Genomic DNA, 24,456 nt, shown 5'->3' on the forward strand with positions numbered 1-24,456 from the left:
AGTATATCTGATATATGTTCACTACGGAAAGTTTAAAGGGAAACCTACTTATCCAGATGCGATTAAACCTTACTTACGAGACACACAAGTTTTCATGCATATGTTTTAAATAGTCATTCCCCATTCATGTGGGGGATTGTTGGGTTTAGCAAGGTGTGAATGGGAAATAGTGAATGGGAAATAAAAGGAGAAAATGGAAAGTGGAAGAAATGGGGGAACCAATTTTGGAGGGAAAATGAAAAGTCATTGCAAAAGTGCAAATGAATAGTCATTTTTACCATATCGGTAGAAGAGAGGAAATTGTTGTCCTTATATTAGGAAATATTTCCTTTACTTCTTAAAGGGTTAAGAAGAAGGTGCCCCCTCGCGCCGTCGTCGTCGCTCGGCCTCGGCTTCGGCTTTGGATTTGGATTTGGATTTGATGTGATTGATTGATAATATTTTTGGACAAAATTTATTTAATCAATCTTGTTAAATCATTTCCTTTCTCTTATAAATTAATTCAGAATGTTAGTTAACTAACAGAATTAATTTGGCGCAACTGAATTTATTTTGAAATTCTTACTTTTCCAAACGGTTTTCCTTCCGAAAAATCGTTAGTTTTCCCAAAGGACACAATGTTCTGGAAAAAACGGGTCTGAACAGTTTTTCTGAACAGACGCGTTCCTTGCTGCAAATGGCTATAAATAAGAGGTCTTTTTCATTTTTTCAAACAATGTTCTCGAGGCATGATACCTTAGTGTGGGGTGGGGAAATTTTGAGGCTCCATGCCTCAGGGCGGGGGGGGGGGGTGGAGGCCTCGAGGAACGCACGGCGCTTTCCTCGGGTCAGGCGTTCTCAAGGAGTAAGGGATTCCTCGAGTCAAGCATCCTCGGGTCAGGCGTTCTCGGGTCAGGCATCCTCGGGTCAGGCGTTCTCAGGGAGTAGGGGAATCCTCGGGTCAGGCGTCCTCGGGTCAGGCGTCCTTGGGTCAGGCATCCTCATGCTAGGCATCCTCGGGTCAGGCATCCTCGGGCCAGGCAGCCTCGTGTCAGGCATTCTCGGGGAGTAAGCCTCCTCGGGGTGTAGGCCTCCTCGGGTCAGGCATCAGGTCAGGCATCCTCGGGTCAAGCGTTCTCGAGTCAGGAGTTCTTGGGTCAGGCGTCCTCGGGTCAGGCATCCTCAGGCCCTGCATCCTCGGGTCAGGCATCCTCGAGGAGTAGGCCTCATCGGGTCAGGCCAGGCGTCCTCGAGTCAGGCATCCTCGGGTCAGGCATTCTCGGGTCAGGCATCCTCGGGTTAGGCATTCTCAGGGAGTAGATCAGGGGGTTCGAGGAAAGCGCCATGCTTTCCTCAGATCAGGCGTTCTCAAGGAGTAGGGGATTCCTCGGGTCAAGCATCCTCTGGTCAGGCGTCCTCGGGTCAGGCATCCTCATGCCAGGCATCCTCGGGTCAGGTGTCCTCAGGTCAGGCATCCTCGGGTCAGGCATTCTCGGGGAGTAGGCGTTCTCGGGTCAGGTCAGGCATACTCGGGTCAGGCGTTCTCAGGGAGTAGGGGATTCCTCGGGTCAGGCATCCTCAGGCTAGGCATCCTCAGGTCAGGTGTCCTCGGGCCAGGCATCCTCGGGTCAGGCATTCTCGGGCAGTAGGCCTCCTCGGGTCAAGCATCCTCGGGTCAGGCATCCTCGGGTCAGGCGTTCTCGGGTCAGGCATCCTCGGGTTAGGCGTCCTCGGGTTAGGCATCCTCAGGCCAGGCATCCTCGGGTCAGGTGTCCTCGGGCCAGGCATCCTCAGGTCAGGCATTCTCGGGGAGTAGGTCTCCTCGGGTCAGGTCGGGCCTCCTCGGGTCAGGCATCCTCAGGCCAGGCATCCTCGGGTCAGGTGTCCTCGGGCTAGGCATCCTCAGGTCAAGCATTCTCGGGGAGTAGGCCTCCTCGGGTCAGGCATCCTCGGGTCAGGTATCCTCGGGTCAGGTGTTCTCGGGGAGTAGATCAGGGTGCTCAAGGAACGCACGGTGCGTGCCTCAGAGCGGGGGTCTTGAGGCACGCATGATGGTTTCCTCGAATCAGACATTCTCGGGTCAAATATCCTCGGGTCAGGTGTTCTCGGGTCAGGCGTTCTCGGGGAGTAGGACTCCTCGGGTCAAGCATACTCAGGTCAGGCATCCTCGGGTCAGACATCCTCAGGTCAGGTGTTCTCAGGTCAGGCGTTCTCGGGGAGTAGGCCTCCTCAGGTCAGGGGGTCTCGAGGAACGCATGGGGCGTGCCTCGGGGCGGGGGAGTCACACACGGCGCGTGTCATGTGGCGGAGAGGCCTCGAGGCACGCACGACACTTTTCTCGGGTCGGGTCAGGCGTTCTAAGGGTGTAGGGGATTCCTCAGGTTAGGCGTTCTCGGGTCAGGCATCCTCGGGGAGTAGGCCTCCTCGTGCCTCGGACAAAGGGGCGGCGGAGGCCCCCGAGGAACGTAGGACTTGTGCCTCGGGGGGCCGGGGAGAGGCGTTGAGCCCTGAGGCACGCAGGGCTCGTGCCTTGTGGTCAGGGGCGGCGGAGGGCTCCGATGCTCGCAGGGGGCGTTCCTCGGGGCGGAAGGGGGCCCCCGCTGCCCTACGACCTCGAGGCATGCTCTTGCTTCTAGGCACGTCGTGCGTGCCTCAGGGTCGAGGGGTCTCAAGGTACGGCACGTGCTTCGAGGAATCGAGGCACAACAGGCACGCATCGTGCCTCGAGGAGGAGGGGCCTCGTAGAATGGTGCCTCAAGGTGAGTACAACCAAACATGCTTTACACAAGCTCGAGTACTATGCATTCTTTGAGGAAATTCCTTTAACGGTAATATGCTTTCCAATTTCCCTTTTCCATTCGAAATGGTACAAATTCATACATATTCCTTGCTACTCCCTTTCACTGATCATCAATGGTTTTAAAGGTTAGAAAAAAGGGAACCCCGTAAAGTTTTTTGGAGCTCTTGTTTCGATAGTTGAAATTTCATTATTTTGTGGCTATTTCGAGGTGGAAGCTGTCATGGTTAGCTGATTAGCAAAAGGTAATCTTCTTTCTCCTTCCTTTCTTTTCTCGAGCATTGACTAGTTTCTAGCTTTGTTTCTTTTAGTTTATGATCCATGTCTGTTGTATTTCCTCATGTATTTAGTTAGTAGTTTAATTACATTTTCAACAGCTTATATTTGATGTTTCTGTCAACCAATATGAAAGTTTGAGTTTATTCTTAGTTTTTGTCGAGATGTATAAGCTTCCGTTGTTTATATGTTCATATAAAACCTGTGATAATTTGTAAAGGTTGGGCTTAATGAAGTTATCTCGGTTGAGTCTATTTGCTTAAGAATAACGTTGTCAAGCCGTCTCCCTTCAACACATGCGTTAATAAGAGTCTAAGTTTTTCTCTTGAAGCATTGGTTTTTGTATAACTTTCCAGATAGACTTCCTGAAAGCTTTCAAATGCTCCCTTTTTATGTACGAATTTGTTTCTAAAAAATGACTGTGTGTCAATCAAGGAGGATACATACCATCGATTGATAGATATAAGAATGAATTGTTGTCTGCCTGAATATTTGAGATCTTATCTATTGGGATTTTCTTTACTTTGTTTTGGCTTCATTTCCAATTTCAGTCTCTTCTCAATGTATTTATGTAAGTTGGCATCTCTGTTTTATGTATTTTGAGATTGTCCAATGAACCAAATGATTGGGGATATATATTCTTGATCAGTTAAGGGCAAGATTCAGTTTTCTTTCTTAAGTCGTTATTGAAATGTCCATTTCTTTGTGCTAACAATTTCGAGGTTTCTGTGTATTTGAAATATGGGTGTCCTGTTTGAGTAGTATGTTTGCTTCAGTTTGGTTCTCTTGTTACTCAAAGAAAGTAAAATAAAATTTAGATGTCTGTCTATTAGGCGTTCGCTCCGCAGCATGAACAGGTTGAGATGCGACATCGATCACATCGGGTGGGGCGATTCTCCTAGAGCAGAGCTTGAAGCAAGGGTCAGAACTTTAGACGAGGCCTCTGTCGATAGAGCTAAAGCAGTCATTCATTAATCCACCCTCGACATTAACTGCTGGAATGTGCTATCACTCTTCTTCATCTCGTTTGTTCTTATTCTTAGTTTATGTTTGATCATAGCTGAAAGCTTGGGCGTTTTATCTCGGTTTTCCCTTCCTATTTGATTTTTTTTTTTCTAGTCTTAATGTACAAGTTTAGTTTCATTATCAAAAAAAAGTATAGTTTCAAATTATCACTTTATCATAGAACCTTTGATTGTATGTGTCCTAGTTGGAGGTTTTTGAGTTTAGTTTACACAATATGATATGAATTCGGCCTTGAGTATCGTGTTCAGATTAGTGTATCGTTTCTCTTTATCTAATGTTTCTTGGCAATTCAGTAGCTTTCTGATTCTATCTTGCTGTTTTGAGCGAGCTTTATTTCATTAAAATTGTGATAACCTACTCTTCTTTGGGAAATATTTTCAATAATCTTCTTTAGTTAGCTTCTTTCCTGCTATGCATGTTATCTCTATTTGTGTGTCATAAAATGTTTCCTGTGAGTTCTGCATTAGTCATTTCTTTTAAATGGAGATTGCTCAGGTTCTATCAAGAGTTTTTAACTAATATGTAGACATTCTGGATGTTTGCCTTGTTGATAGCAAAATGTACTGTTATTTAGCTATGATTACTTGTGTAAGATATCTGCTTATTCCTTTTCTCTTACTTTGTTTCCCAGGAACACTCTCCAAATGAGTCCTTGGACTCCCCACCTCTTGCATACTCCTCAAGTTCATGCATCAACCTCCATCAAGTTCGAAAAGGGAAGCTAATATTATTGGGTTAAAACTCAAATCAGTAGCAGAGTGAACGCTGGAAATTAATTTGATCATTGCTGCAGCAGCAGCCCAAAGGGCTAAAATGAAGATTTTTTTCGGACTCTAAAAGTCCGATAATAACTCAGCAGCAGCAGGCCAGCAGCCACTGATTGCTTTTGGACCAAAAGTCCAGATTCTTTCAAATTTTATATGATATGATATGATGATTCAAAAGATAAAAGGGTTAATGTTTCCTATCCAGTAAAATTTACTCAAATTATTTCATTCAGTCTAATGATTTGTTAAGTTATCGAAAACCACCTCTCCTGTTTACTCTCTCTAGATCCCACTTTATGGAATTACATTGGCTATGTTGTTGTTGTTGTTCAAGGAGTTCATGAAATCTCACCAAAAGTCATCTTCTCTTTCTATTTTCTTATGTATAAAAATGCACACTATTAGTACAATTTATGTCTTTGAAGTTTGATGAGAGGAAAGGGGGGATGTTTCATATATGACAACACTTTTGGAAAACTCACTTTCCAGAGACACAACTTTTATAAACAAAATAAATGACATTAAGAAAAGTATGTCGCGGGATGATCAACATTTCATTCTTCATAGTTTTTTCGTCTTATATAATACAACATTGAGCATACAGGGAGACTTATTTAGAGGTAGATGTAGAAGGAAAGGTAGAAGAAGAGTGATCAGTACCCTTTGTGTCAGTTGAAAAAAAGACTGATTGGTTTTCACTAGAAGTTACTTGCATCTCATCATATTTGTCTCTTAAACCTAGAAAATTCAATTCATCACCGTAGCCACTTGAATCGAAGTTAGACTCATCGACGTTCAAACGACCTTCAAGCATGTTCACCACTGCAGACATGTTTGGCCTTAGTGCTGGAGATGGATTAGTACATCGTAAGGCCACTTTAATCATCCTCAACGCCTCCTTCTTGTCGTAATTGGAACCTAACCTTGGGTCTACTAGCTCCAAAAACTTGGCCTTTTTTTGTAGAACCAGGGCCTGAGAAACACAATATTGAATGGGAAAACTTGTGAAAGATACCTTTTGAAATACTACCAAGTCTACTTGGATCAACACAAAATGAAGTTCTCATTAAGCAAACTGAGACGTGCTATAAATGTTTACTATTCATGGAACTGATACCAAGAGATGCTGGTTTCTTACCCAATCAAGAAGACAGACATAATTCTCATCAGGATGATATTTCATGTTGTTCTTCCCAGCAACGAGTTCTAATACAACCACTCCAAAACTGTATAAATCTACTTTATGTGTTAAATAACCCCAGAGTGCATATTCAGGGGCCATATAACCTCTGCAAAAACAAATTAACGAAGTTATACGAGCTTGACTGAACAGGAACGTCCTGAAAGGCTTAAACTAATGCTCTATACCTCAACTCTAGGTAAAAATGGACAGCAGAAGTAATTGTTACACCTTCCATTATAAAACTGATTGCCATAGTTTGACTTACATGATTTTGAAGAGAATAATCTTTACTAGTTTATTATAGTTGTAATATAAAACATGGATTTTCAAAAGACGAGTAGCTTTGAAGAATAATATGAAATGATAGATAACCTTTATAATCTGTTGAACTCTTGGGATCAGTAAGGCGCTAGCCATAACCTTTTGGAATTATATAATGAGTAAAGATTACATTCAGAAAAAAGATACAACTGATATGACCTAAATGGAAGGATGACATTCAAAAGATTAAAATTTGATCAATCAATTAGAGTAGTTTAGAAGCTCACATAGTCCCAGCAACCCTGGTGGTGACATGTGTTTTCTCCTCGTCATGAAGTTTGGCCAGACCAAAGTCTGAGATCTTTGGATTTAGGTCTTTGTCAAGGAGTACATTGGTTCCTTTGATGTCTCTATGAATCATCTTTAGAGGTGATTCTTCATGTAGGTAAGCCAAGCCTTTAGCTATGCCAACACAGATCTTTTGCCTAGTTGGCCAGTCCAGTTTTGGTTGACAGTCTTCAGGACCTGCAATTTACTACAAATTGAAACTAGGCCAATATTCATACAAAATCACACACTTATGGCGTACGTTATTGAGGGAAAATTGGGATCACCAAACTTCTTTTTGTTTTGGCGTGGTGTCCTTTTTTTACTTTTACCTCAAGTAAACACCAATAACCAGTGTAATCCCACAAGTGGATCTAGGGAAGGTGGTTCATATGTAGCCTTACCCCTACCCTGTGAAGGTAGAGAGCCTGCTTCCAATATATTCTCGGCTCAAGTAAAGCATATAAAAATCAAGTACCGAAAAATAACATTTACCAAACAAAACATGGGTAAGGTTATTGTTCTCCATGTACTCATAAACTAGTAAAAGTTCGTTCCGTTCAACACAGCATCCGTAGAGTCGGACAAGATTTGGGTGATGTAAGCCTGACATCATGCCTATTTCATTCACAAATTCACGGTTCCCTTGTCTTGACTTGGATGAAAGCTGTTTGACAGCAATTATAGTACCATCTGCTAGTGTACCCTGAGCATAAAAAAAAATGCATGAAGTTCATAAATGATTTCCAATAACATCAAGTAGGATTTCCACAGGGAGGGATAAGAAGGAACAATTATGAAAATTTGTATATATATTCACCTTGTAGACAGATCCAAATCCACCTTCACCAAGCTTATTTGCAGTATCAAAGTTACTTGTGGCAGCTTTAATTTGTCTGAAAGTAAATATACCAGTTTGCAGATCTAGTCCTCTTAATTCTACACAACAGTAAAGGAACAAGTTTAGGATGTTAGTTTCCCACAAGATAAATAAAAGAAAATTTTAGCTTGAAAAGCATACAAGAAATTCTGGAAGGTTTGCACCTTCAAACCTAACCTATATCCATCACCCTTGTCTTCCCCACCCGTTAACTAGTGAAATCATGAATTTGGATAGAATATAGGCATATACGTTTAATGTGGCAGGAAGTCTTCCAAAATGATAATTACACCTAATATTTCATATGGTACAATCATTCACATGTACTTCAATTAGCAAAACCACTCAATTTGTCACTTCATTTTGATACAATTCCAAGAATCACCCAGAATGCAACAGAATTTTTTTAAATTATATTCTACTTGTCAGGCATAAACAAAAATTGAGATCTAGAATCACCTTGTTCCATCAATTTCCTGTTTCTTCTTTTCTTCCAAGCAACAAAGAAAATCATCAGAACGAGAGCTAAAGAAGACACCACTGCTCCAGCTACAATTAGAATCTTCTTTTTCTGATTAGAAGAGATCTCCGGCGGAGGAGGGGGCTTGAAGTCTAATTACAGAACAAACAATGTTAGACACTCTGGAATTTACTTGTATACCGGAAATCATAGATATTATGCATAACTTATTCAATGAGAGAACATCTAATCTATAGCTTCTTGAGCTTCAACCATATAATCATGAGTGATCCTGTACGGATTCCAACTCTGAAAAGGTCTTAATTTTTAAATAAGATGCAAAGGTGAGTAACTTTTGTGAAGAAGACTTTCTCACTATGTGACAGTGAAGAAGAAGAGATGCTACACCTAAAAATTAAAGTGAAGACAGAGTATTACTAGCTTCCAGAGAGATGGCAGATACTAAAGGACCATAGTGTCCACTACTCGGGATTGATGTAGTTCCTTTCCCAGCATACTGGAAGCGCACTTGTACAGTTTTATCTTTCACTGTTACATTAAACTTTTCTTTCAAAGCTTTATCAACTCCTCCGGCTAGTCTTTTAATATCAAAATCTTTAAACTTCAATTTGTCCTGCATCCATTTAAACTAAATCAGCTGCAGCTAATTGGATATTTTACTGTATCTAATTCTCTGACATGCTGGTTCACCTGTATGTATACATCAAATATTCGTCTTCCAAGACTTTGGAAAGATTGGTCGTCTCTGTAAACTATTTCTGCGAAATGAAGTGTCAAAGTGTAGTTTCCATTTGCTAAGCAACGTCCAAAGTAAGTCATAGATAAAGGGGAGAGGTGAGCTGTCATGTAAAGTTGAGGTTCATCTCCCTTGATAGCAGATACATTTTTTGCTTTGTGGTCATTCAACGATACGTTGGTATCCCAGAAATGTCCTGTACTGCTGGTTCCCCAGTTCCCTTTCCAGTAAACAAATTTTGCAGCACCTGCTGAGTCTTCATCTGCTACATAAGTAGTGTCTCCAACAGTTACGTTTCCTCCACCACAATTTATGTGCAATGAGTACTTGTCTGCAATATTCAAACCAGAGATAGGTTACTAGACTCAATGAATATATTTCAGAAATATAAGACAATGATAAAACTGTTCAGTTCTTGTAGATTTTCATAGAAACTGTCTAGTGCTAAAATGTTTTCCATGACCTAACTAGTTTACAAAAGTAACCAAATTATGCCTTCCTACTCATGTCTATTGATTGTCAACAAGAAGCTGGTAAATCCTGCACAATGGAAAAATATCAAACAAAAGATTTAGATGAGAGGGTAGAATTCTGCAAAGAGTGAGTACTCACCCTCTGAACACGGACTGGCTGAGAAGCACTTTCCGCGCTCTCTGAAGTAGTTGAAAGAGGTGTCAGAGAGGACAAGTCGTTTTCAAAGAATAATAGTCAATAGTTTATTTGACATTAAATACTTACACAAAATTCTCGACCTTAAAGCTTCTGAATAAGTTTCTGATAAGAAAAGAAAACCAAACATGGAATCATCTGAACCATATATGCATAGAAGAAGATAGGAGAAAGTGTAAGACACACAAGGATCATACAGGTTGTCCCGACAGGTAGATGGCTCAGAGATTTCATCAAATTTATTGTAGGAAAGGTCTATCACGCTGCATCAAAGATATCCGACATGGTTAAGAGCTCATCAAGTATTTTCAATCTAATGAGAGGCCTTCACTTAGAGAAAATAGATTTAAATGCAATGAAATTAATGACAATTCAGCTAGTTAAATCTCAATATCTTTATTTATTGCCCATCAAACTAATTTTCACAAAGCTATCATTGTTCCTCACAAAAAAAACTTACAAAGGCAAGACTCAAGAATTCAAGTTCTGGACTAGGCATCTATGAATGACTTTTTAATCTGATTCTCTATGTGAGCAACCACATTTTTGGTTGTGACCTTTAATGCTTCCTTCTATATCTGTCACCCTGTTATATAATCCTACCTTGAAGTACATGTCCTTTGTTAAATCGAATTCTAAATAGTGACTAGTGTATATCGAAAAGCAAGACAAGAAATTATACTTACTTTCTGGTATCTCGACTAGTAAGCCAATCTGGAATTCGCCCAACAAAATCATTGCCAGTCAGATACCTAGCAAGCAGGAAATATTTGATTTAACTAGGAGATCACAAATTTGAAATGCAATATATGCATTACATGTTCAAGAACATTTATCAGCTACACACAAAAATGGAAAGAGATTGCCAATCAAATGAAGACTCATTTTTCTGTGCAGTTCATGAGAGAATACTACTGAGCTACAAACAAACCATCTAACATCAAAATCTCAAAATTTTGTGGGCAAAAAATAAGAAATATCATGTAAAAGGCATTTGCCATCTAAGACTGTTTCTGTCATTGAGGCAATTTTCTTCTTTTCTTCAAATGAAAGAAAAGGGTTTGAGCATTTGGAAAGGATACAGAAGATTGATGGATGAGGCATCAACACTCTTATAGTAAGACTAGTATAATGAAACAGAGATGCAAAAGAAATATTTCCACATAAAATTGTAGGAATCTTCGTGTTGTTTTGACTTACGTGGCCTCCATCTCATTCATGCCCTCAAGATTTGCAATTCCTCCTTCAAGCTTGTTGAAACTCAGATCTCTGCAATGACCAATAAACAGAGTCGAACTCAACAGTGCTCAATCCCATTGGCTGAACAAACTATCGCACAATTGTTAAAAGCTTAATTAAGTTTAGATAAAGGATAGAGAAAATGAAAGCTCCGATGACATTTTTGTAAAGATCATTTTGTTTCAAGAAAGAATGAAAATTGGTCCATTCAGCAAAAGTGAGGTATGTTGTTTGCATCTATTCAAGATTCAACAACCCATTGACCTCTCCCATTCAAAAAGAGGAGGCTAGTAGAAGGAAAAGAAGAAAACAAAGAAGTCCAGAGGAGAGTTACACATGCACAAAACGTCTTGCTTTAAGTGGAGTGGACACAGCTTTGTATAGCAGGAAAAGGGGAAAAAATTGAAATAAATTCAATAATACTTTGAAAATAGTGGAATTACAAAAACCGTAAGTGGACCATTTCAGCTACAGAATCATGAATATTCCCATGTATATTACAGCTTCTCAAAACCCTGCAGTCAAAACACAGTTTCAGAGAATTGACTTTCCTTGATAAAGGATGTGTTGGAAAGTTCATTTGCAATTCCCAAATCATCAAGTACTCACAATTTAGACATCCTGGTCATGTTTGTAAGTGATGGAAACTCTGAAGCACCTCCTTTGAGGTCACTGATTCTTCTGTATATGCATCATCTGAGCCTTAATTATCTTGATTTCTACTTTGCTTTTAATCATAAGAGCATTGCAAAAAGCAAAATAAACTTTTCATATAAAGCGTAAACTTACAATTCTTCCAAACTGGTCAAAACAGAAAAACTTGGGGGTAGTGGTCCTTCAAATCCAGAACCTTCAATTTCTCTGTCAAAAGAGCATATACTAATTCTACTGGAAATTCTAACTTGTACAAATATTACCAAGTGAAAATACTCACAACTTCTGGAGGTTTTTCCAATCCTCAAAGTTAGGCAGTTTCCCAACAAAGCTGTTACTGGTTATCCTACTGTGTTGATGCCAAAAGGGAAAGCCAAGAATTCAACTCTACATATGTGGAAGAAGACTAGGAAATCTCATCTCAGATGTATATTCAAATGCGCTCACAGTTCAATCAATTTCGTAAGATTATTCAGTTCCACTGGCCACTCTCCTGTGAAATTATTAGCTTTGAGATTGCTGCAACAATCAAAGTTCATAGAATTTAGAATCAAATCCAGCTCACACTTGATCTGCTCTAGTAAAAACACACAATAATTTAAAAGCAACCACTCATTCATTTAAAGTGATTAAGCAATTGGAAGAGGTGTCCTTGCTAAGCATGGGTGAAGTAAAACAACCTTGAAGAAGCATGTGCCTAAAGAAGTAACACGCAAAGCAATCCGCGCAGGCATGATTTTTAAAAATTAAAAAGGGGATAAAAAGACCTTTTTTTTCATTTGAGTACTAGGGCTCCTCTCTTCATATGCTTAGTGATCTCTTCGTTGTCTCTTTCTACTTCTTCTCGGGTTCACTACGACTCTTCTTCTACTCTGTTTATTCTAGATTTGATTCTTTCTTATTTTTCTTCTCCTTCTGTGTGTGTCTTCTTCTTTTCCACTTCTAAGTTGACGATAATTTCAATTCTTTTCTCTCATTCTGTCACAAAAATTATTTCTGTTTTTCTTTTTCGTTCTCACTATTTCATTTTCTATTTCTAACATCTTTATTCATGTACATTTTAATGATGTTTTGTAAGAATTTTTGGAATTAAGTATGTTATTGTTGTATATGATATTGAAAGTAGTAGAGTCAGTTTGCAGTTTTGATGTTACAAATAATAAATTTCCATATGTTAGCTATTTTAGTGTTTCATCCTAAAATTATACGCTTTACTTTAAAGAAGGTACACTGTACACGTGACTTGCTTCTCGCATATTAATAGTCTCAGAAGCAATTCGAATTATTGCACTTCTTGCTTTCTAAAAGACTACAGAGATGCATTTATCATCAAACACAGCATGCCCTCATTGATGACAGTTATAAGCTATGACCTATTCCTTCTATCTTGATGGACGGTGACAATGTATGGAAGCATAACTCTCTTATTATTAAGAATAACCTCCACACCACGGCCTTTCCTAATGACGGGACCTTGCAAAGAACTGCATCCTACAAAGGTGCTTAAACTAGAATCTTAACCAAACACAACTAAGAACCCCTTTCCACCTCAGAGTTGGTCCTTAGCATAAAATGAAGCTCTCAGGTCTCCAGGCGACAATGGTTGGCTCTCAAAACCCACAATATTGACCTTGTTTTCGAACAATTTTGATCAGAACATCCTCACTTGAACTCAACATTGTATCACTTTCCCTTCATTGGAAGTACACTTACATAGCCTTAATACCTGGAGCCGTATCCTATATCTCTTGCCTTACTTCTCCTTTCTATAGTACCCCAATGTACCAGACAAAGCATTGTCCCCCCAAGGAAATAGTTGAATGATTAAGATATAGGAGTAACAATTTGAAACACAGCAACAACACTCAATGTGAGCTCATCTGCTCTAACCTAGGTGGACAGGCTTATTGGCACATGTGCTTGTGGGATGTAGTAAGCTATTATGAAGACTGATTGAGATGTGTGCAAGCATGCCTGAACACCACAGCTAAAAAAAATGTACCAAACAAAACATCTATACATGGTCACCTTGCAAAAACTGCTCAATCAGTCTCTCATTTTGGATTTTCATAGTCTACTCCCTCAACAACCATCTCCAATTCTCCATTCTATTCTTTAGCTTCATTTCACTTTAACTCACGATCACATCTTCCACACAATACAAATAGTAAATTGACTTGTGAAAATCAGTTAGGAAATAGAAGAGTAAGGAAGACTTACAGCATCTGTAAATTGACCAGATTCCCTACTTCTGCTGGTAACGATCCATTAAACAAGTTAGTCTCCAAACTCCTGAAAAATTATGATGACTTCAGAATATTTCAAGTAGTCATGTACAGTCAGTCAGTCCGAGAAAAGTGAAAGCAAGGGAACTTACAATCTCACAAGCAAGGTCATATTTCCTATGTACTCTGGGACATGCCCAGATAACCGATTATTAGAAATAGCCCTGGAAAACTTCAAATTCATGAGAAGCCCTAAATCAAAGGTTAAATTTTAACAATGTATATGAATAAATTGCCTCACATGAGTTCCAACTTGGTAGACGCCCATTCAGGCGGAATTGTACCACTTAAGTAGTTGCGGTTGAGATCACTGAAAAAAAGGTAAAATCATAATGATTTTAAAAATAAGTAAAATTCAAACTGATTTTCTAACAATTGTTCTGGATGCTCAGTGTACATTTTCTTCAGATATGGTAACTTCGCCAGCGATGCAGGGAGGACACCTGAAAGATTCTGTCCTTTGAGAAATCTGTTAGCAATTAGAGCAGTCGCTGTCAGAATCGCTGGATATTAGAATTAATCCTGTCCAGTTTATATAATCTCAATCAGTTTCATAATGCAATGAAGTGGCAATTAGATAAATAATTCCAGAAATAGCCATGTTCATCAATGTGAAATTTGAATATTTAGATGAAGACATGGTATTCTAACAATAAATCTAATACCAATCTATTATACGCTTATACCTAGTATCATCTAACAACTTTTATTTATTCGAGAGATCAACCAAAACAGTAGAAGTAATCCAAACCAAGGGTGTGTTTATAAGTGGGATTCTTACTTATATTGTGGTGTTTGGTAAGTACGTGAAAAAAATATTATCCCAAAAACATTTGTAATTAGTTTACGCAAATACTATGAGGGATGGGGGTGAGGGTAGGATGTATTAGAGGGTGGGAGAAGACAATCAATGTGGAATGCCACTATGGAACTTGTTTTCCTCAGTTCCATTACCAAAGACATTTTCCTTATTTTTAACAAACTTGTTTTCCTAGAAAAAATCTTCTCCGAAAATTGCTAACCAACCAAACATAGGAAAATTGAAAAAACATATTTTAGAAAATGTTTTCCTTCATACCAACCACATCCTAATAAGTCCTCAATATAACTAAAATTTGGTCTTAGCAGTTTAATCTGGACATTTAAAACCAAACATAAGTCAAGAATTTTCTTCTAAATAGAAATTCAGTAAAGGTTCTAAACTGAAACAACTTTAAATTAGGCAGAAGCAGAACTACATTAACCCATCAATTTTCATAACTTCATCAACTACTTAACAAAACACATTCATTTGAGAGAGGGACTTACATATTTTCCACATGACAAAGATTATCAGGGAAAGTGCAATTGCATTCTAGGGTATTGTTATACAAAGGCATATCTTTCCTTTTGGGTGTGCTCCAATTTGAGTTCCCATCACAAGGGTTTAGCTTAAAATCCCAATCTTTTTTCCCCAATTGATCAGCTATTTCTCTAAGAGCTTTCACTGCCAATCAAAGTAAATGGGCATCAACTTTCTTTCACATACATTAACTACAAAATGAAAAAGTTCAAATCTTTTTACCTTCATCTTTTGGAAGTTGACCAGTTTGTGCTTCAATGTTGCCTGCTGTAAAACAAATAACTATGGTGAAGAAGATGAGAAAGAAACTGAAGATTCTTGGCATGGTCCCTTAAACTTCAAAAACTTGAGTACTAATCATATGAAAATTTAAGAGATTTTTTTAGGTCTTTTTTCTGAGAAAATGAAGTTGCTCTGAGGAAAAAATTGTTAAAAAAAATGGAGATGATAGATTTGAGGAGAAGAAGACAAGTTGCTGAAAATGATTTGAACTTATGGCCTATGGGGGCAATGATGCTGAACCTTTTTTATTACTTCTCTATTTTATACTCCCTCTGTCCCATTTTATGTGGCAACATTTCCTTTTTGATCGGTCTCAAAAAAAAATGTCACATTTCCTTAAATGGAAAGTATTTAAAGGTACAATTCTTTTTTTATTTTTATTGATCCCATTTAATCTTAAAATAATACTCAAATACATTTATGAGGAGAGAGAAATTGAGTCTACTTTTTAAGAGGGCAATTTGGTAAACATTTCAAAGTCTTCATTTATTTCTTAAACTCTGTGCCCGGTCAATTGTTGCCACATAAAATGGGACGGATGGAGTAGTAGTTTTTAACTATAGTTGCTAATAGCCAGAAGTAATTATACAGTATCACAAAGGATTGAAGGCTTTGTAATTTTCAATTCATAAAATTCACTTTTGCAATAAGAAAATACAGCTTCACTAAACAAATATATATAAAGGTAAAAAAGTAGTAAAATGAAATTGAAAATTTATAATCCAAATGTAAAACTTACATCGAAAACGGAGGGAGTAGTATACTATATGTTTGTTTGTTTGTTTATGGTTTTTGTGACACAAAATCCTGTGTACCTGAGAAGGAGAATTTAAAATGAAAATGCTCTTTCCTTCTACATAAAGTTACTTTTACTACCATATTTAAATAATTAGGTTCCACATGGCATGGCAGATAATTTTAATACTAAATAATTACAATTTACATGACATATTTCATTCAAATAAGTTTTTATTAATTATTATTTTTAAAAATAATCTGAGTTATAATTATTGTGACTTACTATGTAGTAGTTTTCAAAAAATTCAACATGTTCATGCTTGAACTTACGATCAAAAATTAAATTGTTAGAATCTCAAAATTTGAATGGTACCATATAAATTGAAATAGATATTTTATCTTACTTTTTTTAGTCCATTTTAATTTTTTTTTAAAAACATTTTATTACTTTTGGACAACCTACGTAACATGATTAAGACCACAAATTCAAATGACATTTCGATACATTCACTCCACCTCATTTAACCCCTCATCCCCATCCCGATAGGCCCCGTCCCGCCCTACCCCATACTCTACCTTCATAATATTTATTTAAATTATGTACAATAGTTTTTAGATAATATTTTTCATTTTAGTATTGAACACGAAAAAGTAACAAAAGTTTAGCTTATTTTTCCATAAAATATTTCATTTATCCTGTTTTGACAAATGTAAAAAAGTCATACCGACACAAAATTAAAAGGTGCACGTGGGAAAAAAGAGGAAGTATTATAACAGTCTACGTGTCATTATACTTTCTCTTTTTTTTTTCTTTTTTTTTGTCATTATACTTAATCCGTCAAAAATAGATATTTTTATTTATCTATCTAATCAAAATAATTTTATCACTTTTTTATGGTATTCTAATTCTTAGTATTAAATAAGAACTACTAATAATTAAATTTATAATTCTAAAATATCATTAATAAAATAATTTGAGCGTAAACAGGCCAAGTAGAATCAAATAATATGAATAAAGGGAGCATGCATGAAGCCACTCTAGAAATTGGTTTCACACTAATAACACTATTATGATAAAATAAGATAAGCATGCCAGCTGGCAGCTGTACCTACTTTTACATCATTTAGTTAAACTTACTTAATTAAGACACTAAGTTCATGTTTATAATTATTATTCAACTTGTGTCCTTTCATCTCTTTTTGCTTTTTGACTTTTATTATTTCTCTCTCTTTTTTGATTTCGTGAGTTGCCTGTTTTGAATGTCTGACTATGATTTTCAAGAGACCAATTTTTAAGACTACTTTTTAGTAGCTACTAAAATAATTTTAACACTTGACATTCAAATAAAAATCAATCATGTCTTCATATTTTAAAAGAAGAAACTATTTTTTCATATAATATATATTAAAGAAAAATGAAGGTGAATTATCTTTACGAAATAAAAGAAAATGTCTTAGTTAAATTCGCATAATAAACATATCATTATAGTGTCAAATGGTCAAGATCAACTTATCAAAAATATTTTGAAAAAACAGCAATTCTATTTGAGTGATAATTTTTAAAAATAGCTTTTACGTATTAAAAAATAGACACTACCTAAATATACTTGGTTTGATTTTTTACCAAGCACTTTTATTCTTAAAAAAATAAGTGCATTCAGAAATTTAAAAAGTATATATTTCGTCTTTTAAAAACTTGGCCACTATCATAAAACAACAGTGTGAAACTTTTCATTTGGAGAACTTTGACTTTTCGTTAAACAAATATCTAAAACATGCATATCATCAAATATTGCTTCAGTTGGTTATCTTTTTGTTTACTACGTTAACAAAACAATTAGTATAATATTATTAAATGATTAGTATTTACGTTCATCACGTTTTGTTTACTCCAATCTAATCCATGTTGCCTGGCAGGGTAGGCTGGCCAGCCTTATTAAATATAAGTCATCTAAAAATTGAAAAAATGAATAGTATAGCAAGGGTAAAATAGATACAACATGAAAAATTATTCATTAATTTTATACCTAGCTGGCAGGGTAGGCTGGCCAGCTAGGTAGGGCTGAGGGATCCAAAGTTAGTGCATTCTGTCGTAAATAGAACTCTAGCTCTATTTGTGACAGTTTCTCTTTGTGGTACTACACTGGTATGTATGTGTTGTTCGAAACGACCAATAATATTCGAAAAGCATTTTATCTTTTTCTTCTTATGACTTTTTTTTTTCCTTTTCAATTTTATACCAAGATCCCTATTCAAACATGGAGGTTGGTTACATGGCAGAAACCTTCTAATGACTGACTGAAATGTTGGTACTGATGGTAGGTTTATAAGGGACAACGGGATAACTGGTATTGATGGTGTGATCAGAAATGAGAATTTAGATTATGTTTCTCGGGACACTTTAAAAATATCAACGAGTGCGTGTCGGATGATTTGACAAAGTTTTGGAGAGTTCGAGAAACATAGTGGAGAAAAAAGTGTAACAAAAAGTTATGTTTCAAAAGTGCAGCAGCAGAAGAAACAAATGTTGCATCCTTAGCCTCAAAGCTGAAACATGTATTTACATTACACAGCAAGCCTGCTACAAAAAAAATTGAACAAATTGCTTAATTACAAGTATAAATACACATGGAGGTGGTCTAGCACCCTCGAGAACACAAGTTAGAATGAGCCAGGCTTACCATGGATGAAATGACATTACGTGTCTGTTTGATCTTGAAACTGAACTTAATCGAACATATTAGTTGTAGATGCAGAAGAAGAACCCATGTCAGTTCGAATAGTTATGGTGTTTTGAGTTTGGGTTTGAATTAGCTTCTGATTTTGCCTCTCTTGATGAAAATCTTTCATGGCTTTAAACCTCAGATCATTGGAATAAGTACTTGCCTCTGGAATTTCATCTGGAATAGCGATTCGTCCTTCAAGCATAGACACTACCTCGGACATGATAGGCCTGAGTGAGGGAGTGGCACTAGTGCACAAGAGTGCCACTTTTACTATTTTTTCCACTTCTTGTTTATTAATATCAGACCCCAATCTCTGATCTATGAGCTCCTCTATACTCCCACTTAGATGCAAGTGACAGGCCTGTAACAGTGTAGCTTTTCAGGCACAGCCAGTAATTTCAATGGAAGAGTGAAAAATGAAGAAAGAATTGGAAGATCTTTATATTGCCATCGAAACATTCAAGCTGAGCCTTGATAAGAGAGATACAACAAGCAAACAGGGATCAGATTTATACCCAATCTAAGAGACAAATGCTAGTGTGGCTCGGCATGTAGTTATTGTTGTTCTTTCCACTGACAGTTTCCAAAAGTACAACTCCAAAGCTGTAAACATCTGCCTTGTCAGTCAAATAACCCCAGAGTGCGTATTCTGGTGCCATGTATCCTCTGCAAGTGTTAAGATTAGAAGGTTTGTCAACGTAAAATACTTTAGACTTCTAGCTGGAAAAGTAGTGACCTTACATTGTTCCAGCAACTCGAGTACTAATATGGGTCTTCTCATCTTCAGTGAGTCTAGCTAGTCCAAAGTCGGAGATTTTGGGATTGAGCTGTCCATCCAGAAGCACATTGGTAGCTTTGATGTCCCGATGTACAATTTTTAGGCTTGATTCCTCATGTAGAAAAGCTAGACCTCTTGCTATTCCGAGACAGATCCTAAACCTTGTGGGCCAATCCAGATTCAATCGGCTGTTCTCTGAACCAGAAAATTCACCACTGAAAATCTTGACCCAGAGGATAACTAGATCTATACATAAAGAGGACACGGAGTAATTACCAAACAACACGCTCGCAAGGCTATTGTTATCTAAGTATTCATATACAAGCAGTAACTGGTCTGCTTCAATACAGCACCCATGAAGCTTAACCAAATTGGGGTGTTGCAAACAGGATATCGTGCTAATCTCATTCAAGAATTCACGGTTGCCTTGCTTTGATTGAGAGGAGAGCTGCTTCACTGCAACTAATGTACCATCAAGTAATTGACCCTACACGAAATCAGTTGTTAGATTCCACGGGGTAAGAGGATAGAACCAGTGCGCAGCAGCTAAAGGCAGATGAATTATGAGCCACATATGTATTTCCATGCTCAAACTCAGAAGGTTTGGGTAAATAGAATTTGAAGGTTTACATGTTTATGGAAACAGCACCAAGTCTCGTAGGCAGAGGTACAATGTGACATGATGTACAAGTAAAAGAAAAATCACTAGTCTCCAATTATAAGCATACCTTGTAAACAGGACCAAAACCACCTTCGCCAATCTTGTTTGAAGCATCAAAATTTTTAGTGGCAGTTTTTATTTGCTTCAGAGTAAAACAAACCATCTGCAGCTCTACACCATTGAGATCTGTCCAAAAAATAAGGTAGATATGAGTTACAGAATTTTGTGTTCTCTTGTGATAAATAAATTCTTATCATTGCATTAGCATTGACATGGCTATCTTTTTCTTGAAATGGTGAACCCCACTGCTCCTAAACTCTTACACAAATACCTACTGTTCTTAAAATTCATGTACCAGTAAGATTTGATACAACGAAGATGTGTAACAAGCATTAATTAAGGTGTTTCTAGATTTGATACAATAATGATGAGTCTCCTAGATTTTCATAAAATAATGAATCTCCTAGGTCAATCAATGTGTTAAGCTATTACATTAAACAAGACTTTGGATTTCAAGACCTTCAATATGATTAATCATGCATGTTTGTATTTTGATTACTTTCGAATATACAATGGATTGCATTCAACAAAATCCACCGAAGAGTAGATTAATAACTACTATTTAAATTTGCAATTTTAGAAACTTTTCAAGCTCACCTCTTCTTTTACTTTCTCTACATAGACAGCCTTTCCACCAAAGAATGCTCAGTAGGAAAAAAGTGATACATGCAGCCAAAACTCCAACAATAACATAAATTATTGTGGTCTTTCTGTCCTTGTTTGAACAGAACTTGAAATCTGTACCAAAGTCCAAAAGAAAATGAAAAAAGGGTAAATCAGAGCAGCAAAGTGAGCAGAACCATTAATGTAGGTCATCATTCATTTAAAAGACTGAAGAAGCGGCATGCTTTATAAAATCCCTCTATCTGCAGAACCATCCTCTAACTCAAGCATAGATCAGGACTTCGATCCAAGCTATGGATCCATTTACATGCCTTATTGGCATCTCCACTTGCCAAATGCTGTGAATTCATTTTTCCTCCATGTTTAGAAACTTCCTTAAGCGCTAATTATTGCACTAAAATGATGAATAAGAATATATTTCTCCATTTCTATTTTACCATAATTTTGAATGAAGTAGCAGTTTCTTGAAAAGATAAGGAGGACAGCGGGATAAAATGAGAAACATGCTAGGGAAACACCAAAATTCATTTTCTTGCAAGTTCATGACAACAAGAAAAGATTTACTCTTGTCCAATTTCTCTTGAACTTCATTCCATTTGTCTTGACCTACTATCTGTTTTTTCCATTTCCCGAAAATGGAACTCTTTCCTTACATGGAAAAATCAACAAATTCTAAAGTCAAACTGATATATAAACTCCTCTCACTATTTACTACTACCAACACACTATTTTAAGATTCACATCATTTCACATATATCGACTGCACCCCGAATAAAATAACTCATTCGACTAATTTTTTAATTGAATTCTGTAAAATACAGTAGACTATACAAGATCGGACATAGGAGATAGATAACAGGAAGACTGAGTTACATCATGAGCCCACAGGTCCTATAGGCTATAACATGATGCTCATCACAGTTACTGCAAATACACCATAAAGTAACTTAAGGGTAACGGCTCGAGTACGAAAAGGGATTGATAGATACACACACAGTTGTGCAGTGATGAATTGACCTTCCTTCACATGCCATGCATGAGATAAAACCAAATGTAGAAAGAAGAGAAGGAAAAAGTATGTTATCAAAAAGAAGATAAAGGAAAAAGTATAAGTCGGAAGTCAAACAATCCCTGTAAATCCACCCAAAAGTATAAAAAGTAAGTAGATACATACTTGAGTCAACTGAGATAGCTGATATGAGTGAACCATAATGTCCCCTAAGAGGAATGCGGGCAGTGCCCTTGCCAGCCCAATAAAATCGGATCTCCAAGACACTATCTGTTACAGTAGCATTAAAGTATCTGATCACAGGCCTTAGGACTCCAAGAGCTTCCTCTTCAATATTAAAGTCTTTCCAAACTAGTTTCTCCTAAAATCAAAAGGTCATTCAAGAATGTGAATCAGCTAAATAACTCTAAAGGGAACTTCATCATTCAGGATAAGCACCTGGATATATATATCAAAGATGCGCCTTCCAAGACTGTTATATGTACTGTCGTTTTTAAATATTATCTCAGCAAAGTGCAGACTAACATTGTAACTCCCATTCTCCAAGCAATAATGGAAATAAGTAAGTGAAAGTGGAGAAACCCTTGCTCTACTATACAGTTCAGACAGGTCAGTTGATGGTATAGTCTCAATAAAACGTGTATTCTGATCATTATCATCATCCATGAAGTCTCCGGTGCTACTAAATCCCCAGTACTTGTCACTGCGGAAATTTCTTGCAGAACCACCTTCAACATGAGCATCTCCGTCAAAATCAATATGCCTGTTGTTTTCTGTAATAGCAACATCATTTCCTCCACAATTCACATGCAAGGAACACCCATCTGCCATGTAACCAAATGGAATAGCATGGTTAGAGAGAGATATCTAGAAACAATTGTCACATAGACCCTTATTACCACAGGCAGCAAAGACTACCAAATTTGCAATGCATATATACATATAAATGTCAGTTGTTGAAAATCTAATAACAAGCCTTCAGTAGGATACATGACCTCAAGAGTGTAGGTCCAGAATAGAGATATTTGTAACTGACAGCACATTCTTTGCTAACTTGCAGACAATATCTGTCAGCTATTCTTTTTAATGTATTGATATGTTTTTCTGCCCGTGTAGTAGGTTAGGAGAATCACTTCTAAATAATTTATTTTCTTCTTTTTGATATTAGTACAGACATAATACATTATAGATTAAAGTGCATCTAGTGGATGCATGTAATATTACATTAAATTAAAGCTATAGTCGCTTTTCAAAGGTAAAGAGTCAACAAACTCCAAAAGTGCATCTATGTCATCAAAGGAAGTAAGCTTGCACCAGAAATCTAAAAGCTAAACAGGTGTATTAACTGTGGATTAAAGTTTTTGTGTCCTTCTAATGTTCTGCTCTCTCCAGATTGCCCACATAACGCAAAGATGAATCATGTTCCAGAAACTTCTGTTGGTTCCTTTATTCTTTCTCCATTTCCAACTGAATAAGAATTGTGTCAGAGATTTGGGAATCAATTGGTGGGATCTATAAAACATACTACAAACCTCATCAGCTACAGCAGAGTGTAAAACCAAATAATCCACATTTTCATTTCTCACATGTAGCACCTGTTGCATATGGTGATTTCATAAATTACAAGCCTCATAAACTGCAGTGCACCAAAAGCACAATAATTGTAGATGAGCTCTCTTTTCCCACTACAGGTCCCGTGGCCAATGGATGATACCGTCTACACAGCCAGAAAAGGGTATAAGGCCTTATATGCTCCTTTTACAGAAACAGACCCTCACCTATTGTCCATCTCAGATAATCCTCTGCTCCTGCAACCATTCCTTCTCCTCCAATTCGACAACAAAATAGTCCAGCTGTCTCCCAACATTCCTGGCAATTTCTTCCAAATTTAATGTCCCATACACCGATACTCATTTAGAAACTGAGATAAGGAAAAGCTGTAAAATTAAACAAATTTGTGAATTGCTCTCAGAGTGATATATTTCCTTGCCAAGTATCTAACAGAATCTTATAATCCTTCCATCGCCAGACTTGAACTGTGTGTAAGTCATGAATTTATCCCATAAACCTCTTCTCCTTACACCAACTCTCCTTCGCTCTTCATTTTGCATCTCTGACTGCTTTCTGCAGCGTGTTATGTTCCTCTCAGATATCTCCAAAATCATTTAAAGAGGAGACTCTTATCATGCATCTTCAATTTCCTAACTGCCAGACCACCACATCGCCACCACCAACACCACCACCACACACACTTCTTTGGTTGTATAACTGGTTTAAATATTGGAAATGGAGGAAAGGAAGATGAGAAAACACAAAAGAACTGCAGTTTCGAGTATGAAAAGAATTGTTCTTTCTTATGTATTACTTGATAAAATGTCAGTGAGCACAAATATACTTACATCTTGGACAAGTTAAATCCTCTGTACACGGAAGAACGTTCTTACTGTAGAAGAAAGCAAAAAAGAGATTGGCCTTAGATATATGCTCAGAAGTAAAGAAACAAATCTCAAAGTAAAGCATTCATTCATCCATTTAGTTAGCTGTAAAAGCTAATATGAGAAACAACAAAAATGAGAAGATCCATCTTACAGAGTCCCTGCAACTGCAGAGCTCCTGTACAGGTTTATGTAATAATTCCTGTCAAGGGAACAATTATCAGAACCATATGATACATTG

The 24,456-nt window shown here is 37.3% G+C and overlaps 2 protein-coding genes across 7 annotated transcripts in view; both read right to left on the reverse strand.

Annotated features, from left to right (window-relative positions):
- The window catches only part of LOC102588939 (probable LRR receptor-like serine/threonine-protein kinase At1g07650), a 23,394-nt gene extending 7,981 nt beyond the window's left edge, over positions 1-15,413 (reverse strand). Inside the window, exons 1-24 of one of the 2 annotated variants that reach the window (XM_015313764.1) lie at positions 15,125-15,413; positions 14,869-15,046; positions 13,934-14,029; positions 13,802-13,870; positions 13,653-13,724; positions 13,496-13,567; positions 11,723-11,794; positions 11,556-11,624; positions 11,411-11,482; positions 11,231-11,302; positions 11,065-11,136; positions 10,583-10,651; positions 10,069-10,134; positions 9,580-9,645; positions 9,452-9,487; positions 9,326-9,366; positions 8,668-9,044; positions 8,395-8,590; positions 7,956-8,108; positions 7,437-7,555; positions 7,112-7,322; positions 6,577-6,814; positions 5,984-6,134; positions 5,769-5,818 (exon numbers count right to left, since the gene is read on the reverse strand). In XM_015313764.1, coding sequence (XP_015169250.1) covers positions 5,769-5,818; positions 5,984-6,134; positions 6,577-6,814; positions 7,112-7,322; positions 7,437-7,555; positions 7,956-8,108; positions 8,395-8,590; positions 8,668-9,044; positions 9,326-9,366; positions 9,452-9,487; positions 9,580-9,645; positions 10,069-10,134; positions 10,583-10,651; positions 11,065-11,136; positions 11,231-11,302; positions 11,411-11,482; positions 11,556-11,624; positions 11,723-11,794; positions 13,496-13,567; positions 13,653-13,724; positions 13,802-13,870; positions 13,934-14,029; positions 14,869-15,046; positions 15,125-15,227 — 2,720 coding nt within the window. In that variant the 5' untranslated portion in view covers positions 15,228-15,413. Of the gene's footprint in view, positions 1-5,312; positions 5,819-5,983; positions 6,135-6,576; positions 6,815-7,111; positions 7,323-7,436; positions 7,556-7,955; positions 8,109-8,394; positions 8,591-8,667; positions 9,045-9,325; positions 9,367-9,451; positions 9,488-9,579; positions 9,646-10,068; positions 10,135-10,582; positions 10,652-11,064; positions 11,137-11,230; positions 11,303-11,410; positions 11,483-11,555; positions 11,625-11,722; positions 11,795-13,495; positions 13,568-13,652; positions 13,725-13,801; positions 13,871-13,933; positions 14,030-14,868; positions 15,047-15,124 lie in introns of those variants that run through there. The other variant, XM_015313765.1, reaches the window with a different exon arrangement.
- LOC102580220 (probable LRR receptor-like serine/threonine-protein kinase RFK1) overlaps positions 1-24,456 on the reverse strand; it is a 41,828-nt gene that overhangs the window by 10,968 nt on the left and 6,404 nt on the right. For 3 of the 5 annotated variants that reach the window (XM_015313770.1, XM_015313769.1, XM_015313773.1), the window contains 10 exons: positions 24,370-24,417; positions 24,180-24,223; positions 22,219-22,604; positions 21,946-22,141; positions 20,745-20,885; positions 20,155-20,273; positions 19,703-19,913; positions 19,390-19,621; positions 19,164-19,314; positions 18,457-19,009 (listed from right to left, as the gene is read on the reverse strand). In XM_015313770.1, coding sequence (XP_015169256.1) covers positions 18,650-19,009; positions 19,164-19,314; positions 19,390-19,621; positions 19,703-19,913; positions 20,155-20,273; positions 20,745-20,885; positions 21,946-22,141; positions 22,219-22,604; positions 24,180-24,223; positions 24,370-24,417 — 1,888 coding nt within the window. In that variant the 3' untranslated portion in view covers positions 18,457-18,649. Of the gene's footprint in view, positions 1-18,456; positions 19,010-19,163; positions 19,315-19,384; positions 19,622-19,702; positions 19,914-20,154; positions 20,274-20,744; positions 20,886-21,945; positions 22,142-22,218; positions 22,605-24,179; positions 24,224-24,369; positions 24,418-24,456 lie in introns of those variants that run through there. The other 2 variants (XM_015313771.1, XM_015313772.1) reach the window with 2 other exon arrangements.

This window comes from Solanum tuberosum, unplaced genomic scaffold (assembly GCF_000226075.1).
Source record: "Solanum tuberosum cultivar DM 1-3 516 R44 unplaced genomic scaffold, SolTub_3.0 scf00265, whole genome shotgun sequence".
Taxonomy (NCBI): domain Eukaryota; kingdom Viridiplantae; phylum Streptophyta; class Magnoliopsida; order Solanales; family Solanaceae; genus Solanum; species Solanum tuberosum.